The 20,301-nt window shown below is 40.7% G+C and overlaps 1 protein-coding gene across 1 annotated transcript; it reads left to right on the plus strand.

Annotated features, from left to right (window-relative positions):
* Positions 1–9,444, plus strand: LOC111975822 (syntaxin-binding protein 3). The gene is made up of 19 exons (XM_024004432.3): positions 1–104; positions 751–800; positions 1,052–1,133; positions 1,761–1,837; positions 2,000–2,072; positions 2,186–2,286; positions 2,972–3,120; positions 3,808–3,916; positions 4,214–4,338; positions 4,944–5,042; positions 5,132–5,189; positions 5,328–5,393; positions 5,650–5,730; positions 5,844–5,979; positions 6,252–6,358; positions 6,591–6,692; positions 7,459–7,544; positions 8,002–8,150; positions 8,760–9,444. Exons 1-19 carry the CDS (start codon positions 59–61, stop codon positions 8,858–8,860), a joined length of 1,797 nt encoding a protein of 598 aa, XP_023860200.1. The 5' UTR covers positions 1–58; the 3' UTR covers positions 8,861–9,444.
* The last annotated feature ends 10,857 nt before the right edge of the window (positions 9,445–20,301 follow it).

Below are 20,301 nucleotides of genomic sequence, written 5' to 3' on the forward strand. Positions count from 1 at the left end.
TGACGCACAAAGTACGGGACAGGGCAAGCGCCAGTGGAAATTGGAAAAAAGAAACAAGATGGCAACTGTTTCAGAGCACGGGCTAAAAAGAGTAGTTTGGCAAAGTAAGTGAAACTGATTATGGCAACGWTTAGCTACTCAAAGTATCGGGCTTATTTCGAACTAATAGCTACTTAAATTATGCTATTCAGTTGAACTTTTGCAAAGTTTTGTTGTTCTCCTCTGACTTGTGACAATGGAATGTCAACTAGCCATAACTTCTGATACGGAAGTTTGCAAACTAGCTAASGTTATGTGTCCGTGGCCAAAGAGTTCCGAGATTAACTTTAGTGTGTTCAGTTTTGGGTGTTAATCTACTTGGTGATTACAACTGCGATTCTTAGTTATACCATATAACTTGTTTGCACATGAATAGCAATGGGGAACCCCATCCAATTTGGTTCGTTTGCTAGCCATGTTAGCCAGATAGCTAACTCTAACTAGCTAGTTAGTAGCCGCAGCTGTTCTGGGCAGACGGCTAGGTCATTGTATACACATCATCATTGGTCAGTGCACTGTCAACAAATATGAAAATACAATGTCTGTGTGGGTTGTTTGGCTTTAGATAAGAGAAATAAGATATGTAATTGTTTTGCCGGTTAGATCATTTGTGGGAGGGGGCAGCTTTCAGACAGTCTATAATAATGTAGCCTAGGGGCTGTCAACTATAACAGTACAGTATTTGCGAACTGCCATTCTTCTTTCAACTAGGAATAAAGGAAACGATCATCGAGGATTGCAAGAAGTCTGAAATATGGAAGGTAGGAGGACTGGATCTGTTTATTGCAGACATTGACTGCATTCCATAGCATTACATAAAGCCCATGTAATGGGTTAAGTGCTGTATTCCCGACAGCATTCTATCCAGTCATTGTTTTGATACAATACGTTCTCAAGCAGCAGTGTATGCTATGCTGATGACTACATCTCTCTTGTCTCATGTGCCACATACAACACTGACTGAATCAAAAGGTGTCTTCATATCAAGGTCATAACAGCTTTTCTTTCTCAGATATTGATATTGGACCACTTCACCACCAAYCTTCTGTCTTCATGCTGCAAAATGTCCGACTTGATGCAGGAGGGAATTACCAGTATGTCGCACTAATTGAAATGATAATTTCCATAGATGTCTACTGCTTAGCCTTGTCTCRGGTCATTAGGGATTGTAACTATGTTTTCAAACCATAAATATTACTTTGGTTGTAATTGCAGAACTACATTGCAAGTGGTGGAAGTTTTCACACATCAAAGTGACACTTCTGTTTCATGGAGTGGGGGTATAGAAAATATTAGATCCCTGTAAGGCTGTGTTTCGTTTGTGTAAGATGAATATAAGAATGTGTCCCCACCACAGCATAAGAATGACTAACATATCGTTAGCTTAGAACTGCTTATGTACAAATTGACCAAGGCTACTTTGATTATGTTTTAAAGGCCCAGTTCAGTCAAAAACGTAATTTAATCCACAKTTATTTTTTWATAATACTGTAAAATTGTGAAAATTATGTTAATGCCCTTTTAGTGTAAGAGAAATTGCCCTTGGCTAAGAAGCTATTTGTGTCCTTTTGACCATTTTATTTGAAAACAATCACAGTGAGGTACTTCATTGTTACCCAGAAATGATTTCATATTGAGATTAAAACAGGACCTTTAAAACAGTTAAGTGGTATTATTGATATCTGCACCATGACCTGAAATGAAACTGAATTTTCTCTTAGTTGTGGAGGACCTCTACAAAAGCAGAGAGCCTGTACTAGAAATGAAGGCTATCTACTTCATGACCCCGACAGCAAAGGTTCGACATTAGATATCTGTACACCATACCACACTTCAATATTGAAATGTCTACATTGATCATCATTACAAACAAAACAATACAACTGTTATTCCTGTGTACWAGGTTTGACAGTGCTGTGAATGTGTTTTTAATGAAATATTTCCATACTGTGCTTATTAGTGTGTGGATGCCTTCATTGGTGACTTCAAGTTGAAACCCAAGTACAAAGCAGCATACGTTTATTTCACTGACTGTAAGTATATACTGTAGAAAGGAGAATTTAGTCTTGATGCAAATCATTAGAAAAAGGTAGACCAATTTCATGAGTTGATTGTAAATTCTGGTACTCCATTTTTTTCCCTCCAGATTGTTCGGATGAGTTGTTCAACAAAATGAAACTGTACTGTGGAAAGTATATACGTGTCTGTAAGGAATTAAACATTTCCTTCTTGCCCCAGGAGTCACAGGTAAGTGGTTGTTCTTCTCAGGCTTTCTATAATTATCTGGTTTTATTCCTGACACTGACTCTTACAAAATCACTTTTACCATGTTGGTTAGATTATTCATGGTTGTTGGTCTGTGAGTGTCTGCTGGTGCTGGACTTCAGTAGGGGAAGAAAGGGATCACAAAACCCTGCAAGGGCATTGCTTTAAAACCTTTATGATGTAATATGCTGAGGCAATCTGTCAACGCTATGATTCTCTAACGGAAAATCTGAATTGTGTAACACTTGTAGGTTTCATTATATTCAAAATTGCTGTTTTATTGGGTGAGAGAGTTAGATGTTTATCAGTTAAGAATGGAGGACTATGGGAAGATTTAGTCAGTTATTGTGTGTTATTGGCACCTAGTATTTGAGAGTGAAACTGAACACAATGAACTCAGTCAAAAAATCTTGGCATTCATAAATAGCACACACACAATGACATTTCTGGATGCTCCTCTCATCCATGTGTAACATCATAATAATCCTATTATTAAATMAATCTGAGTAGAAACAAATCACCACAATACAAAGTTAATTTACAAAGAATCATTGCTACTCAAAATGTTGGTTCAAATTGAGAATTTTCTTGTTGGAATATCTGATCAGAATATGTAGATAAAGCTGCATTACACATGATRGGTGTATAGCAATCCTTTATGTTTCAGGTGTTCACTTGTGATAACCCTGGGGCCTTCCGCAGTATCTACAGCCCTCACTGTAGTCAGGACAAAGAGGAGACATTGGAGACTCTGGCAGCCCAGATCGTCACTCTCTGTGCCACGCTGGACGAGAACCCAGGGGTCAGATACAAGAAGTGAGTCAGGGAGAGGAGATAAGAGCTTCTGCTTTCTCAGTTTACACCACTCCTGACACAACTCCTTCTCCTCAGCCCCCAAGCACAATCTGAGTTTTTGATTCTTTGTGGGAATATGTATTACAAAGACCGAAAGGAATTGCATTATATAACTGTRGGATATAATATTTTTACTATAAACGTCTAAAGTGTTCTGTGGCCACACCTTGATTGTTTACTCATAGGAAAGAGTCAGTCACTGACTTCCACAACATTTGAATGAATAATCATCATACACTTTGTCCCCCACAATTAAATCGGGGAGGGGACTGTGGATCTGCCTCCGTACGTTTGTTTGCATGTTAGTCATACACGACATCTCAGACAGCACTGGGCCGATTTGTACGAAACTTGGGTGAATGATGCGTCTTGCCATAGAGATCCAGCCTTTACAAAATTACACTGATTGGCCTGAGGTGGGAGCTATAATGATGAACTGAAATCTCTTAGTCACGTGATTTCTCAATTGGCCAATCATTTGTGGGTGGTAACATGTTTAATGTTGCCTTGTTTATATATATATTTGACTCTGCTGTTCTGTTAGTAAGAATTTTTTTGTAAGGTGTATCAGAAACAATTGTATCAGAAACAAACAAAAAATGGCGGTCATAAAGTATATAACTCGTGCATAACCATGTATTTTGTCAGGGAGACCGTGTTGGAGAACACCATTCTGGATAACGCCAAACYGCTAGCAGCACTGGTGGATTACAAACTGACTAAGCACTACGATATGGATGACAATGGCAAGAAAAAGGTGAGGCGGACACCTTGCCTGTTGTCAGCAGGGAGTTGACACAATAAATAAGGACTTAACTGAGAGCATTAGAAAATATGATATGGAAATAGCTAGAGATGACAGACACCAGCCAATAGGCTACATAAAGACTATGATGGTATTGCCCTAGATGTTGTGTTGAAGTATTTAGTTGGAAGGTCAGCATGGTAATTTGTGTTAGTTTGTGAGACTAGTGAGGCCAGCCACATACTGTAATAGTACAACACTACAAAGTAATTGACACCTCTTTCTGTGTGTGTTGTGTTTTCCCCTCAGGGAAAGACCCAGGCCCAGCTGTTAATCGTAGAGAGGGGCTTTGACCCTGTGACCCCCATCCTACATGAGCTGACCTATCAGGCCATGGCCTACGACCTTGTCCCAATCAAGAACGACACCTACAAGTGAGAACCCAGCTCAGTCCCAGTACCATTTTTTTTATTCAGATCCCCATTAGCTGATGTCTTGGCGACCATTAGTCCTGTATGGCTCAGGTAGAGCATGGCACTTGCACTGCCAGAGTTGTGGGTTGGACTCCCAGGGCTCCCAATATATAAAATGGATGCACGCAATGACTATAAATCGCTTTGGATTAAAGTGTCTGTTGAATGGAATATATTTATTATTATTAAAAAATATATATAATATATATTATTAGTCTTCCTCTGGTCCACTCTCCCTTACCGATCATTAGTCTTGCTGTAGTCCACTCTCCCTTAGCGACCGTGGTCTACTCTTCCTTGAACCCCTGCCTTGTTTTCTTGTTCTCACTTGTTCTGGAATGTCTGAATGGGTCAAAAGAAATATGACAGACTTTCTGTATTCATTTAGAGGATAGCTGCACAGTAGCTGCTCCTAAGACATTTATACAGTAGGAACAAAGTAATGTCTCTTTTGGCTAGCTATGTACTTTTCTATGTGCTGTATACTGTAAACATAGACATACATATAATCCACCGCCATGATGATGTAAGACAAACGTTGTTCGTTCACTTGTTTCTCTGTTCAGATACAAGTCTAAAGATGGTTCTGAGAAGGAGGCCCTGCTGAATGAGGATGACCAGCTGTGGGCCAGACTCAGACACATGCACATTGCTGAGGTGTCAGAGTAAGTATCCATTTTAATTTGACATTTTTTTAAACCTCTGAAATAGTTATACTGAAGATAATTTGTTAACTATGTGCTTTATATTCTAGACAAATACCTAAACTGGTGAAAGAAATTTCTGCCAACAAAAAACAGCCAGATGGAAAGGTAGGTGGCCATTTTAGCTTCTCCCTCCACCTCTGTTCTACATGAAACTAGAAAGATTTCTGTATCTGGTTTTGTCCTCTCCCTCCCTTGAGTTCCCATCATTATTTTCTTCTCATCAATATTTTAAATATTTTCTAGATCACAATAAGCGGTTTATCCCAGCTTATGAAGAAGATGCCCCACTTCCGCAAGCAGGTTGCTCAGGTACGTAGCGCCAGGTGATCTGGTCTGCTCTGGTTAGCTCATTCTGATTGGTCTGATGGGGTTGGGTGTGATGCCTTCGAGGCCCAGTGTCATGTAGTGCTTTCTTCGCCTGGTCTCTATGGAAACGATACTGTGGAAAAACTGATCATTCCCCTATTATGTGACTGGGTTTATATGGAAATTAAAGCTGTTCACTTATACTGCCATGTGATTTTTAGAATAAAAAACATCAYCCATGTTTCAATGTCAACCACAGAAAACGGTCCATCTGAATTTGACTGAAGACTGTATGAACCACTTCCAGAAGAACGTGGAGAAACTCTGCAAAGCTGAGCAGGTATGTTTTATGCTGTCTCATATTATGGCCAAAATGCTACTGTTGTACTGTACATMTCCCTTATGTATGACCTTGTGCTTTCTGAGTGATGTTATGTCTTCGCTGTTCTATAGGACCTGGCAGTAGGGTCTGATGTGGAGGGTGTGAAGGTGAAGGACCCCATGAGGACACTGCTTCCTGTCCTGCTGCACCCCCATGGTACCTACGACAAGATCAGAGCTGTTCTCCTCTACATCTTCAGCCTCAACGGTGGGTCTGCTGCTCTGACTCACCCTCCGCCTTCACAGTCTGTCTTTATATTTACATGTGATCATTTAATCGCTGTTATATGGCATCTATTACATTGAAAATGTAATGAGTCTACGGTTTGAAAATGGAAAGTCATTCATTCCTTATTTGCCCCTTAACTAAGGTACCTTTGGAGCTTCAGCTATAGGAATATTCTTTCAATAGAATCTCTTTTCATTTTAACTTTAGTCAAATACTCTTTTTAAAAATATTTTATTTTTGGTTCTGAACAGGAACAACAGAGGAGAACCTGAACAAACTCATCCAGCACGTTAAGATCGAGGAGGATCCAGAGTTCATTCTCAACTGGAGAGAACTGGGAGTCCCAATCATATCATCGGTAAGTGAGACTTATAGGGCATACTGTACATAATCTGCTAGATCTTAGCTGGCTCATAGCCCAGGTGGATTCTATAGTACTATCAGTGTGTATTGTATAGTAGTGTGGCACTTCACTAGTTGTATGTGGTTGTGTACTTTCTTTCAATTCTCCTTTTGTATCTTCTTACCTTTAAACAGGGCTTTTATTTATTGTTATGTTCCTCTTTCTCACACTCTCCGCCTCCACCCAGCCGGGCTTCTTCCCAATGCGRAGGTCTTCTCGAAGGGACCGCACTCAGGAAGAGACATACAGCCTGTCCCGATGGACACCTCTCATCAAAGACGTGATGGAGGTCAGTGTTAATGATAACAATGATAAACCGTTTCCTTATCTCACAGAACAGAACTGTGTCACTTAGCTTTTCTCGGGGACAGGGGGAGGAAGGGAGGGAGTCACAGGGGGAGGGAGGGAGTCACAGGAAGGGATGGGAACCAGGGCTCATATTCACAAAGTAGGAGTGCTGATCTAGATTTAGTTTAGCCTTTTAGATGTAGATTACATGGACAGGGTGGACCAGACCCTAGATCAGCAGTCCTACTCTGAGAAATGTTGTGGTGTTCTGGGTGACAGAAATTTCCTGAATGTTAAGGATGGGTGAGGTGAGTCAATGCAGTCTGTTTTGGATGTAGAGAACAGAGGGGGAGGGGGATAAAGGTTTTAGGGGTGGCCTTAGGGTCACAAGAGGGTGGTGGGATTAGGAAGGGGATGGGTGAGGGGAGGGGGAGGCCTATGATATGTCAATCGGCACTCAGTGCTCWGTACACAGTCCCTTTCTGGGTCACTGTGCTACTTAACTCTGTCAATGGCGTCTGTGTGAAACAGTGGATCGAGGCTCTACAAGCGCGACCCATAACAATACAACTGATTCGGGATCAATTCTCCCAATGGCTGATACCAGCCTAAGTATAACTATTATGAACTAAAGCTAAGCAACACAACCAGCCTTGGACCTGCAATAAGTGACCAAACGTCCTGGGCCCATTGTCCAGTGACTGCCTTCCCACCATCATGATGACTGAATGAGTTAGTGTAAGAATACTTTTTGTGTGGTGTTCCAGGATGCTGTGGAGAACAAGCTGGAGACCAAGGAATGGCCACACCAGTCAGAGTGCCCAGCAGCCTGGAATGGCTCTGGGGCTGTCAGGTAAGATTCAACATTCTTTGTCACACAACTGCAGTTGGTGGTATTTGCTTTTGGTAAAGGGTGGTAACAAAAAAGTGCACATGATTTACATTCATAGACTAATTGCAACCCAAAGGATGGATTGGGTTTGAGGAAAGGGGTTATGGCTGTTACAGAAGGAGCGTTGGCACTCACACCTAACTCCATTCAGAGGCTTCTCCCATCCCTGGGGTGTGTTATGACTGGATGTCACAATGACTGGTCCAAATCGTTACTGCGTGTCAGTTACACAAGCTGATCTCTTTATAGTCTAGGTCTAGGATATGGTTCTGTTATAAATTACAACACTTACAAATACAGATCTGATTAAGTAATGGAAAAAATATGATAACGGAACTATTATTAATGATGGCTCTGAGTGAATTCCAATCTCTGACTCACACTGACACACACCATCCATCCTTCTCTCCTTTCCCAGTGCCCGTCAGAAACACAAGGCCAGTTCTCAGGACGAGCGGAGGAGTGGCTCCAGGCTCATCATCTTCGTCATCGGAGGGATTAGCTACTCAGAGATGCGCAGTGCCTACCAGGTCACACAGTCCGTCAAGTCCTGTGAGGTCATCATAGGTGTGTAACAACAGCAGCAACTCTACGTGCTGTGCTGCAGGGCAGCGTGGGTGAATCTCAATCTCTTGTTAGTTGCATCCTCTCTCATCGCCTCCAATGTGATCTTCTCCAATGCAAGGAGAGAGGACACAAAGAATTGAAGACTTTTGTAGATTCAACCAACCATTCTCATTGTCRTTAACTACAGCCCCAGTAACTGGACTATTGCTTGACACCCCCTGCTGTACATAAATGGTAGTACAAAAACAGGAAGTATTGAATGGAAAAATAAATGCTGTACAGTATGGTTCAGTCTTGAGCAGGGGTACATATTTCACTGGGGACAGGGGCCACATTTTGAAATTGCATTTGTCTCACCCAGTTTCATAATTGGAATGTGATTCAAAATGGGGCCACTGTGTGCTTTAGGACCATGCGGATGCCTCTGAGCGGTTGGGTAGGCTGTTTGAGTGTTTATCCGACTGGATAACAAAAAAATTGTTTCTCCCTAAAACCAAAGTTGCGCCCCTGGTCTTGAGTGTCAGGCAAAGTAACACTACAGAATGTTCTTCATCTGTGTGTCCTTTAATTTAGATATTTAACAAACATGTCTTTTTTTTTTTTTTTCAGGATCGTCCCACATTGTGACCCCCATGGAGCTCCTAGACGATATTCAGGCCCTGAGTAAACCAACCACCACCAAGGAGACCTTTACAATAGTGAAGGAGTGACCAACCCCGTACCCCTTCCCCAAACATAACACCCTCCCCCAAACCTGAGCACAGAGCACTCAACTTCATCAATGGAAGACTGAAGGGAATTCATATTCTAGAGTTTAGTCATTAGCTATGTGTATTATTAATACTTAACTTTGGAACCTGGTGCATATTTGTAACATAACCGTTGTGCCCTACCCTAAAGTGCATTTATTACCTTTTTATCAAATCTGTGTGTGGGTGCGTCTCAAATGGCACCCTTTATTCCATAAAAAGTGCACTACTTTTGATCAGGGCCCATAGGGCTKTGGTCAAATGTAGTGCACTGCTGGAGAATAGGGTGCCATTTGAGATGCACRCTGTGTTGTTTTTTTCTCGCTTTAAAACACTCAATGTTCCATGTTGGAAAGCTGAGAAATGCTTAGAGATGTAATTTGGATGAAAAGATATGGAGCAAAGCTAATGTACATATGATGTAAGCACTGTCTGTCTGCTGCTAGCTAAATCCTCTCTCCCCTCCATTACTGTTTATTTTGTCATAGATTATTTACATTTTCTTGTATTGAACGGCTGATGAATAAATGGCCGACATGGTTCAATGGTGTCTGATTATTATTTGGAGTGATACTCACTTTGCACATACACCCCCTCACTTATTCTAAATACAATGTGCACCTCTTTGGGTCCCCGGGAACAGGATTGAGAACCACTGCTCTAGAGTCATCTACTGAAACACTCATATTTATCAATGTTTTTTTTTTACGTATGATTCATCACCAATAGCATCAATAATAGAAAGTCGATCTATGGTGATACTGGCGATTGGGAGGTTTTGAGGAGACGTATGAAGCATCTGAATAACGAAGACAAAGAAACAGATCAGAATGCCTCATCAGAACAACAGTAATGTGATCCTCTGTAGCACATGTACTCAAAGCCAATCCTCTCCCGTGGGCTGCTACAAAAAGGAAGCAGAGGTTCTATAGAGAAGGCAATAAGCGCAGCAGGGTTTTTTGTCTGAGGTACCTGGCGGAGCTGGGACATYGGTATTGAGTGAACAAAGTGTTCTCATACCTGAAAAAGAGACAATGCTGCTGCTGCCCCCCCCCCCCCCCCAGAGGATATGAGGCTTATATATCAAATCTGACCTACCTTTAGCCAGTCTCTCCAAACAAATACAGTATCACAGCCATGTTTTGTTGATTGTTGGAGGTGAATCATTGCATTGGCTTGTTTCGGCTATATATTTTCAGCACTTGTATTATACAAAAGGATATATATGATGAAAGGGTATAGTCTGATCTTTAAGTGAGGAAAAAGTGAATGTAGGTAAGGGGACACTTGGCCACACAGACTTCTATAAGGGTTGGCCTGCTTTTGGCCTGTCTCCTGTGGTATGCAGTGCTAGTGCGCCCCCTATTGACCTTTGGTTAGAGGAGGTGTGATAGTGTGAGGTGCTTTGCTGGTGACACTGTCAGTGATTTATTTAGAATCACTACCTTGTCACAACACAACTGATTGGCATACGCATTAAGAAGGAAAGAAATGCCACAAATTAACTTTTAACAAGGCACACCTGTTAATTGAAATGCATTCCAGGTGACTACCTCATGAAGCTGGTTGAGAGAATTTCCAAGAGTGCAAAGCTGTCATCAAGACAAAGGGTGGCTACTTTGAAGAATCTAAAATCTAAAATKTATTTTGGTTTAACACTTTTTTGGTTACTACATTATTCCATATGTGTTATTTCATAGTTTTGATGTCTTCACTATTATTCTACAATGTTGAAAATAGTAAAAATAAAGAAAACCCCTTGAATTAGTAGGTGGGTACAAACTTTTGACTGGTACTGTATATAATAATCATCTTATCGAAGTAACTTGGAGTCACGCGATGTTGTGTGGTCCTCCCAATAGTCAGGGAAGCATGCAGTTTAGGCTACGGAACCCAAACCGGCTGCGAGCGTGAAACATCGTGCATACATTTATTTTGTCRCCCTACACCAAACGCTATCACGACACGCAAGTTAAAATATCAAAACAAACTCTGAACCAATGACATTAATTTGGGGACAGGTCGAAAAGCACTAAACATTTATGGCAATTTAGCTAGTTAGCTTGCACTTGCTAGCTAATTTGTCCTATTTAGCTAGCTTGCTGTTGCTAGCTAATATGTCCTGGGATATAAACATTAGGTTATTTTACCTGAAATGCACAAGGTCCTCTACTCCGACAATTAATCCACACATAAAAACGGTCAACCYAATCATTTCTAGTCATCTCTCCTCCTTCCAGGCRTTTTCATRATTTAATTTATATGGTGATTGACATCTAAACTTTCATAGTATTACCACGACAACCGGGAACAGTTAGTCTTGCAATCACCCACGTGGGTATAACCAATGAGGAGATGGCACATGGGTACCTGCTTCTATAAACCAATGAGGAGATGGGAGAGGCAGGACTTGCAGCACGATTTGCAGCACGATCTGCATCAGAAATAGGAATGATTTCTATTTTAGCTTTTGGCAACGCAGACGCTCCTCGTTGACGCGCGCGAGCAGTGTGGTTGCAATAATTGAATAACATAAATTCCTACATTTATTTTGCAACGCTCGCGTTGTAGTCAGGGTGTAGGCTACAGATTATATAAATCATGAACTTCACATGATGGTTGAAGTGCAAAGTGATGAGCGTGATGCTCCCTTCCAATAAATATCGATGGTCTTACTRTGGTGACATGACCATCGACGCTTGGCTGACGTTTGACAAATAAAAATAATCTTGCTCTTTTATCCATAATAGTCTATATGTGATACATTGTAACTTTATAGCTCTAGCCAACAGCGCGATCGCACATGCAGATACTAGAGTGGGCACACACACTCGCTATATTATGCAAACATTTTTTTGAGAAAACCATCAGTAGAGTTGAAAATGCGATGGAAACCCATTTAACTTGTATTTTTTATTCGGTACATGGGAATTTAACTGCACATGGTATTTTTTAAGTYCATTATGTCATCACCTTTAATCTGCAACAAGTCAATTCGATGAAAAAACGTCACTGGGAAAATGCGCATTGGCTATTGATTTTGTGCGGATTTTAGAATATTCGCATGAAAATATGTCGCTAATTGGATGGAAACCTTGCTTGTGGAGAGGAAACTTCCAAAGTCCGCGACCATATATGTTATGGTAACACGTGGGCCAGCAGGTAGCACTTCCCTAGGCCAGCATTTATTTTTTAATAAATAGATCAGAAGAGATTGAACAACATGAATTGAGATATAAAGCAATGCATTAAGTGGTCTTGCATGTTATTACTTCCATTCACCTAATACAGAGMCATCTGAATCAGATTGAATTTCTTACTCAAATAGCCTACTGAACACACCCGACTAGAGTGGGCTACAGACCTCCAAGTCTACTGTTAGTAGTAGTAGTCTAATGCCACCTTTGTTTCAAAGTAACCTTGAAAACAGCAACTGTAGAATAAAAGTTACAATGTATCATGTTGAAATGTATGAGGTATATTGAAATGTAATTGGTCATGGATGCAGTAGCTAGGTTTCCATCCAATTTGAAACGGAATTTCATGCGAGTTTCCATCAAACTGATTTTGTGGATAAAATGCTGTGCGTGATGACATAGTGCACACAAAAATAACATTTGCTGTTAAATTCCCCTGTACCGAATGGAAAATGCAAGTTAAAAGGTGCCCATTGCATTTTCAACTCTATTGATGGTTTTGTCACAAAAACTGTTGCATTATGTAGCAAATGTGTCCACTCTGGTCTTGGCACGTGCGCACTACCCAACAGCTCGCAGACTACCTCCATTATGATAATATTATGGATAAGAGCAATATTAGGCCTATTTGTATTTTGTCAAACGGCTGCCAAGCATCGACAATTATGTCACCAGAATAAGACACTCGATATTATCATAACTKATTTCATCTGTAGCATAATAATCTGCATGCTTTCACGAGTCGTAGAGGGAGGACCACACAACATATCATCGCGTGACTCAAAGTTTACTGATGGTTATTATCTTTGCACATAAAGGCGTTTCGACCGCCATTTGTCGCATAATCAACTTTACCGACACGAAAAGATCGCACCATGTCGAACGAACAAATTGTCTGTCGACATTTCTAAAAGTGTCCCGGTTACTTAACGTTTCCATCATCCCAGTCGTTACTTTTAATGTGTCAGGTAATTCATCCGCATGAAAAGGTATGACGGAAACATGGTTAGTGTAAAAATTAGGCGTGGTTTAGCTTCAAAATCTCTATAACGCCATTGGCCAATGTATTTTGGGGAGGAGGGGGAGATAAATAAGGAGGGAGGATTTTTTTTTACTATAGCAAGGTCTTTGCTAAAAATCTACTTGAAAACAATATATAGCATTCTGCTGTTAGGTTTCTAAAGTCTAAACCTCTTTGAACGGTGAATCTGAATACACTTAAGGTAAGTTTGTTTAGTCTACTATGTGCCAGATGACTCCACGTATGACAACTTTTGCCTGTTAAATTTGGGGCACATAAATATATATGCACGGAAACGTAGACGAAAMACATGAATATGTAGACTACTAACAWTTTTTTTTTGTATTGTCTTTCGAATYTTATAGTCTACTGCCCTGGGCCCGTTTTCCGATAGCGATGGAACTTAAGAGTGTTTTAATAGTCCATGAGCCAGGGGGATCGGTCGACGATGTCTCATAATTATTTTTTTGAAGGTGTATGTCCCTAAAGTTGGGAGATGTGTGATAGCAGTGCAGAAATGAGAACTTTCTCTGTGTTATCACTCTTTCTTTAATCCCCCCATCCCATACATTTTCCCCTATGTCAAACAATGTCAGTATACAAGATATTGCTCAATTATACCCTTTAATCAGGTGTCATTGGAAAACTTACATTCAAAGCTATCCATTTTCAGAATGTTCAGGTAAACAGAGCTTRGACTTCTAGGGTACATATCAGAATTACCTGTATAAATGGCTTTAAAAAGAAAACCCTGATATGTTTTAAGCGTTGTTTGACAAGTTCTGAAATGTTGTGTATTCTAAATCACTATGAACATTTTCAGATATTTTTGGGCATACTACAATTATATTTCATACAGGTATGGTAATGCGAAATTCTCCAATAAGACCCCATTGAGGTGTTTGGGTGAATTCTGTGAAAGCCCTGCATCTACAAATATTTCTAAAAACCAGTTCTAGCAGTGTGTGCGCAATTTGGTGCCTCTATTACCAAATGTACAATCCCAAAACATAGCTGCCCCATTACATGGCATTCTATGCCTAAGCTTCCAACATTCTAATGTCCATCATCCATTTTGTATGATATGTTACGAATTACAATTTGTATGATATATTACGAATTCCACTAGCGTTAGCTAGCTGTTCCCATAGACTTCCAGTCATTGAGCCAAAAAAAGTCAGCCTCAGCAGAAATATATACAGTGCCTTCAGAAAGTATTCATACATACCCCTTGACTTATTCCACATTTGTCTATGTCATAGCCTGAATTCAAAATGTATTATATTGTAAAAAGTTTCTCACCCATCTACATTTCTACAATACCCCATAATGACAAAGTGAAAACATGTTTTTAGAAATTGTTGCAAATTATTGAAAATGGAATGCAGAAATATATCATTTACATAAATTCACACCCCTGAGTTAATGCCTTGTAGAAGCACCTTTGGCAGCGCTTACAGCTGTGAGTCTGTTTTGTGTAAGTCTCTAAGACTTATTATTCTTTTCAAAATTCTACAAGCTCTGTCAAATTGGTTGTTGATCATTGCTAGACAACCATTTTCAGGTCTTGCCATAGACTTAAGTAGATTTAAAGCTGCAACATGTAGTGGCTTCGGAAAGTATTCAGACCCCTTTACCTTTTCCACATTGTTAAGTTACAGCCTTATTCTAAAATGGATTAAATCGTTTCCCCCCTCATTCATCTACACACAATACCCSATAATGACAAAGCAAAAACATGTTTAGAAATCTTAGCAAAAATAAATATACTGAAATATGACATTTACATAAGTATTCAGACCCTRTACTCAGTACTTTATTGAAGCACCTTTGACAGCGATTACAGCCTTGAGTCTTCTTGAGTATGACACTACAAGTTTGGCACACCTGTATTTGGGGATTTTCTCCCATTGTTCTCTGCAGATCCCCTCAAGAGCTGTCAGGTTGGATGGGGAGTGTTGCTGCACAGCTATTATCAGGTCTCTCCAGAGATGTTCGATCGGGTTCAAGTCCGGGCTCTGGCTGGGGCACTCAAGGACATTCAGAGACTTGTCCCAAAGCCACTCCTGCATTGTCTTGGCTGTGTGCTTCGGTTCGTTGTCTTGTTGGAAGGTGAACCTTCGCCCCAGTCTGAGATCCTGAGCTCTCTGGGGCAGGTTTTCATCAAGGATCTCTGTACTTTGCTTCGTTCATCTTTGCCTTGATCCTGACTAGTCTCCCAGTCCCTGTCGCTGAAAAGCATCCCCACAGCATGATGCGGCCACCACCATGCTTCACCGTACACTCTAAAAAGAAAAGGTCCCTGGAGTATCATTTAAGGGTTCTTCAAATTGAATATGTGGGGGAACCCCTATAAGTTCTTTGAATAACCATTTAATAGATCCTCGAAGAACCTTTTGGTATTCATTTTTGAACTACCCCCCTCCCCTATTATTAATAATAATCATAACAAATACACAATATTTTAGTTCAGTGTTTTATTATGATTTTAGTCGCAAAGCAGAATAAAAAAGTCTTAAATGAGGTAAACTCCCAGCAGAGCCCCAAGTCCAATGGATATATCTTCTGGCGGGTTGATATTCTCCTTATCCATAYCCAGAATGATTTTGCAGTGTATGGTGAGCGAACAGGTTTCCTGTMATATTCAGAGGTGRAGAGAGTGTGAGTCTGAATCTAAAAATAGTAAATACATATGATTAACAAAACATGCCCACAACAGAATTAATACCTTGGTTTTTGTGTTGAATGTTTCGATAATMMTTTTCATACACGTACCTTGTCCATAATGTAGAGGCCTATGGGATTTTCATTGAAGAGGTAAGGGAGGATGGTACATGTGATCTGCGTAACATACCAATACCAATTGACATACCTGTGTATGTCTCCTCGTCTGTATACCTACAGACACAAAAGTGAGTAGTTCAGTCATCTGCACCCAATACAGCTATCCTTCAACATATTCTCATAGCCTACATATTCTTACCTCTTTGTTGATTTGATATCCATTGAATTGTGTCCATTTTCTGTTTTAGAAAGATTGGCAGAATTATGAAAAGCAATGGTATCATCATAAAARAATATCAATTTAGATCATACAAGGGACAAACCTTACCTGAAATTGAGGAGATCTTTACATTTTTCATTTAAGTGCTTGCACCTTCTGTCCTTTCAAATCCAAATGTTTCAGTTGGGCAGTTCAGTTCCTGCAAGAACCCCCACAAACTAATGAAGTTCCTCGATGAACCCCACCTCCTATGGGGTTCTTGGTTGAACCTTTTGGGGGCCATTTTAATGCCAAGAACCCTAAGGTTATTCGAAGAACTTTGAGGATCTTAGAAGAACCCTTGTTGAACCCCAAATTTTTGGAGTATCGGGATGGTGCCAGGTTTCCTCCAGAGGCGACGTATGGCATTCAGGCCAAAGAGTTAAATCTTGTTTCTCACTGTCTGAGAGTCTTTAGGTGCCTTTTGGCAAACTCCAAGCGGGCTGTCATGTGCCTTTTAKTGAGGAGTGACTTCCGTCTGGTCACTCTACCATAAAGGTCTGATTGGTGTAGTGCTGCAAAGATGGTTGTCCTTCTAGAAGGTTCTCCCATCTTCACAGAGTAACTCCAGAGCTCTGTCAAAGTGACCACCCGGTTCTTGGTTACCTCCCTGACAAAGACCCTTTCCCCCCCGATTGCTCAGTTTGGCCATGCGGCCAGCTCTAGGAAGAGTCTTGGTAGATCCAAATTTCTGCCATTTAAGAATGATGGAGGCCACTGAATTATTGGGGACCTTCAATGCGGCAGACATTTTTTTGTACCCTTCCCCAGATCTGTGCCTCTACACAATCCTGTCTCGGAGCTCTACGGACAATTCCTTCAACCTCATGGCTTGGTTTTGGCTCTGACATGCACTGTCAGCTGTAGGACCTTAAATAGACCGGTGTGTGCCTTTCCAAATCATGTCCAATAATTTGAATTTACCACAGGTGGACTCCAATCAAGTTGTAGAAACATCTCAAGGATGATCGATGGAAACAGGATGCACCTGAGCTCAATTTTGAGTCCCATAGCAAAGGGTCTGAATACTTACAGTACCAGTCAAAAGTTTGGATACACCTACTCATTCCAGGATTTTCCTTTATTTTTTACATTGTAGAATAACGAACAAATCAAAATATATTTGAGATTATTCAAAGTAGCCACCTTTTGCCTTGATGACAGCTTTGCACACTCTTGGCATTCCCTCAACCAGCTTCACCTGGAATGCTTTTCCAACAGTCATGCAGGAGTTCCCACACATGCTGAGCAATTGTTGGCTGCTTTTCCTTCACTCTGCAGTCCAACTCATCCCAAACCTTCTCAATTGGGTTGTGTTCGGGTGATTGTGGAGGGCAMGTCATCTGATGCAGCACTCCATCACTCTCCTTCTTGGTCAAATAGCCCTTACACAGCCTGGAGGTGTGTTTGGTCATTGTCCTGTTGAAAAACAAATGGTAGTCCCACTAAGCGCAAACCAGATGGGATGGTGTTACGCTGCAGAATGCTGTGGTTGCCATGCTGGTTAAGTGTGCCTTGAATTCTAAATAAATCACAGACAGTGTCACCAGCAAAGCATCCCCACACCATCACACCTCCTCCATGCTACACATGCAGAGATCATCTGTTCACCTGCTCTGCGTCTCACAAAGACACTGCGATTTGYACCAAAAATCTAAAATCTGGACTCATCAGACCAAAGGACAGATTTCCACCTGTCTAATGTTAATTGCTCGTGTTTCTTGGCCTGAGCAAGTCTCTTCTTATTATTGGTGTCCTTTAGTGGTGGTTTCTTTGCAGCAAATCGACCATGAAGGCCTGATTCACGCAGTCTCCTCTGAACAGTTGATGTTGAGATGTATCTGTTACTTGAACTCTGTGAAGCATTTATTTGGGCTGCAATTTCTGAGGCTAACTCTAATGTAACTCTAATGAACTTATTCTCTGAGGCAGAGGTAACCCTGCATCTTTCTTTCCAGTGGCGGTCCTAATGAGAGCCAGTTTCATCATAACGCTTGATGGTTTTGCTACTGCACGTGAAGAAACTTTCAAAGTTTTGAAATATTCTGTATTGACTGACCTTCATGTCTTAAAGTAATGAGGGAGTGTAATTTCTRTTTGCTTATTTGAGCTGTTCTTGCTATAATATGGACTTGGTCTTTTACCAAATAGGGTTATCTTCTGTATACCACCCCTACCTTGTCACAACACAACTGATTGGCTTAAACACATTAAGAAGGAAAGACATTCCACAAATTAACTTTCAACAAGGCACACCTGTTAATTGAAATGCATTCCAGGTGACTACCTCATGAAGCTGGTTGAGAGAATGCCAAGAGGTTGCKAAGCTGTCATCAAGGCAAAGGTTGGCTACTTTGAGGAATKTCAAATCTCACTTTTTTGGTTACTACGTGATTCCATATGTGTTATTTCATATTATTGTACAATATAGAAAATAGTAAAAATAAAGAAAAACCCTTGAATGAGTAGATGTGTCCAAACATGTGACCGGTATTGTGTGTATATATATATATAATAAGGCTATAACTTAATAAAATGTGGAAAAGGCGAAGGGGTCTGAATACTTTCTGAATTTACTTTGTGTGTGTGTATTTATACACACACACACACACACACACACACACACACAGTTCATTCAGAAATAATTCATACCCCTTCCCCTTTTCCACATTTTATTACGTTATAGCCTTATTCTGAAATGTATTACATTATACATTTTTCATCAATCTACACATAATACCACATAATGACAAAGCGAAAACATTTTTTTAAATGTTTGAAAATGTATTAAAAATGAAAAACTAAAAAGTATTCACACCCTTTGCTAAGAGACTCGAAATTGAGCTCTAAGAACACAGTGGCCTCCATCATTCTTAAATGGAAGAAATTTGGAACCACCAAGACTCTTCCTAAAGCTGGCCACCTGGCCCAACTGAGCAATCGGGGGAGAAGGGCCTTAGTCYGGGAGGTGACGGAGAATCCGATGGTCACTCTGACAGTGCACCAGAGTTCCTCTGTGGAGATTCCTTTATGGTAGAGTGGCCAGACGGAAGCCACTCCTCAGTAAAAGGCACATGACAGCCCACTTGGAGTTTGCCAAAAGGCACCTAAAGACTCTCAGACCATCAGCAACAAGATTCTCTGGTCTGATGAAACCAAGATTGAACTCTGGCCTGGATGCCAAGCGTCACGTCTGGAGGAAACCTGGCACCATCACTACGGTGAAGGATGGTGGTGGCAGCATCATGCTGTGGGGATGTTTTTCAGCGGCAGAGACTGTGAGATTAGTCAGGATCGAGGCAAAGATGAGAGTAGTACAGAGAGATCCTTGATGAAAACCTGATCCAGAGCGCTCAGGACCTCAATGGAGCGAAGTTTCACCTTCTATCATGACAACGACCCGAAGCACACAGCCAAGACAACGCAGGAGTGGCTTCGGGACAAGTCTCTGAATGTCCTTGAGTGGCCCAGACAGAGCCCGGACTTGAACCCGATCGAACATCTCTGGAGAGACGTGAAAATAGCTGTGCAGCAACGCTCCCCATCCAACCTGACAGCGCTTGAGATGATCTGCAGAGAAGAATGGGAGAAACTCCCCAAATGCAGGTGTGCCAAACTTGTAGCGTCATACCCAAGAAGACTTGAGGCTGTAATCGCTGCCAAAGGTGCTTRAACACTTCACTGAGTAAAGAGTCTGAATATTTATGTAAATGTATTATCAGTTTTTTATTTTAAATACATTTGCAAAAATGTATAAAAACCTGTTTTTTGTTCGTCATTATGGGGTATTGTGTGTAAATTGATGAGGGGYAAAAAAATATTTAATACATTTRAGAATAAGGCTGTAATGTTACAAAATGTGGAAAAGTCAAATGTCTGAATACTTTCCGAAGGCACTGTATACATATTTTTTTGCAGCACTGCTAAATGAATATAGGGGAAACACTGAATACTAACACTAACAAAAATAGCATACTACCAAGTGGACCAAACAGCAAAATGTAAACAAGGGAGCAAATGTATCCCGTAATAGATCCTAAGAATATGATAAAGGTTAAAACCGTTGTACTAATCTCTAAGGTAGGTCATATTCTTCTAAATCAAGGGGTTTATTTCATTAGGTTGAAATACTGTGTTAGTC

The sequence above is a fragment of the Salvelinus sp. IW2-2015 genome, linkage group LG16 (genome assembly GCF_002910315.2).
Source record: "Salvelinus sp. IW2-2015 linkage group LG16, ASM291031v2, whole genome shotgun sequence".
NCBI classification, from domain to species: Eukaryota; Metazoa; Chordata; class Actinopteri; order Salmoniformes; family Salmonidae; genus Salvelinus; species Salvelinus sp. IW2-2015.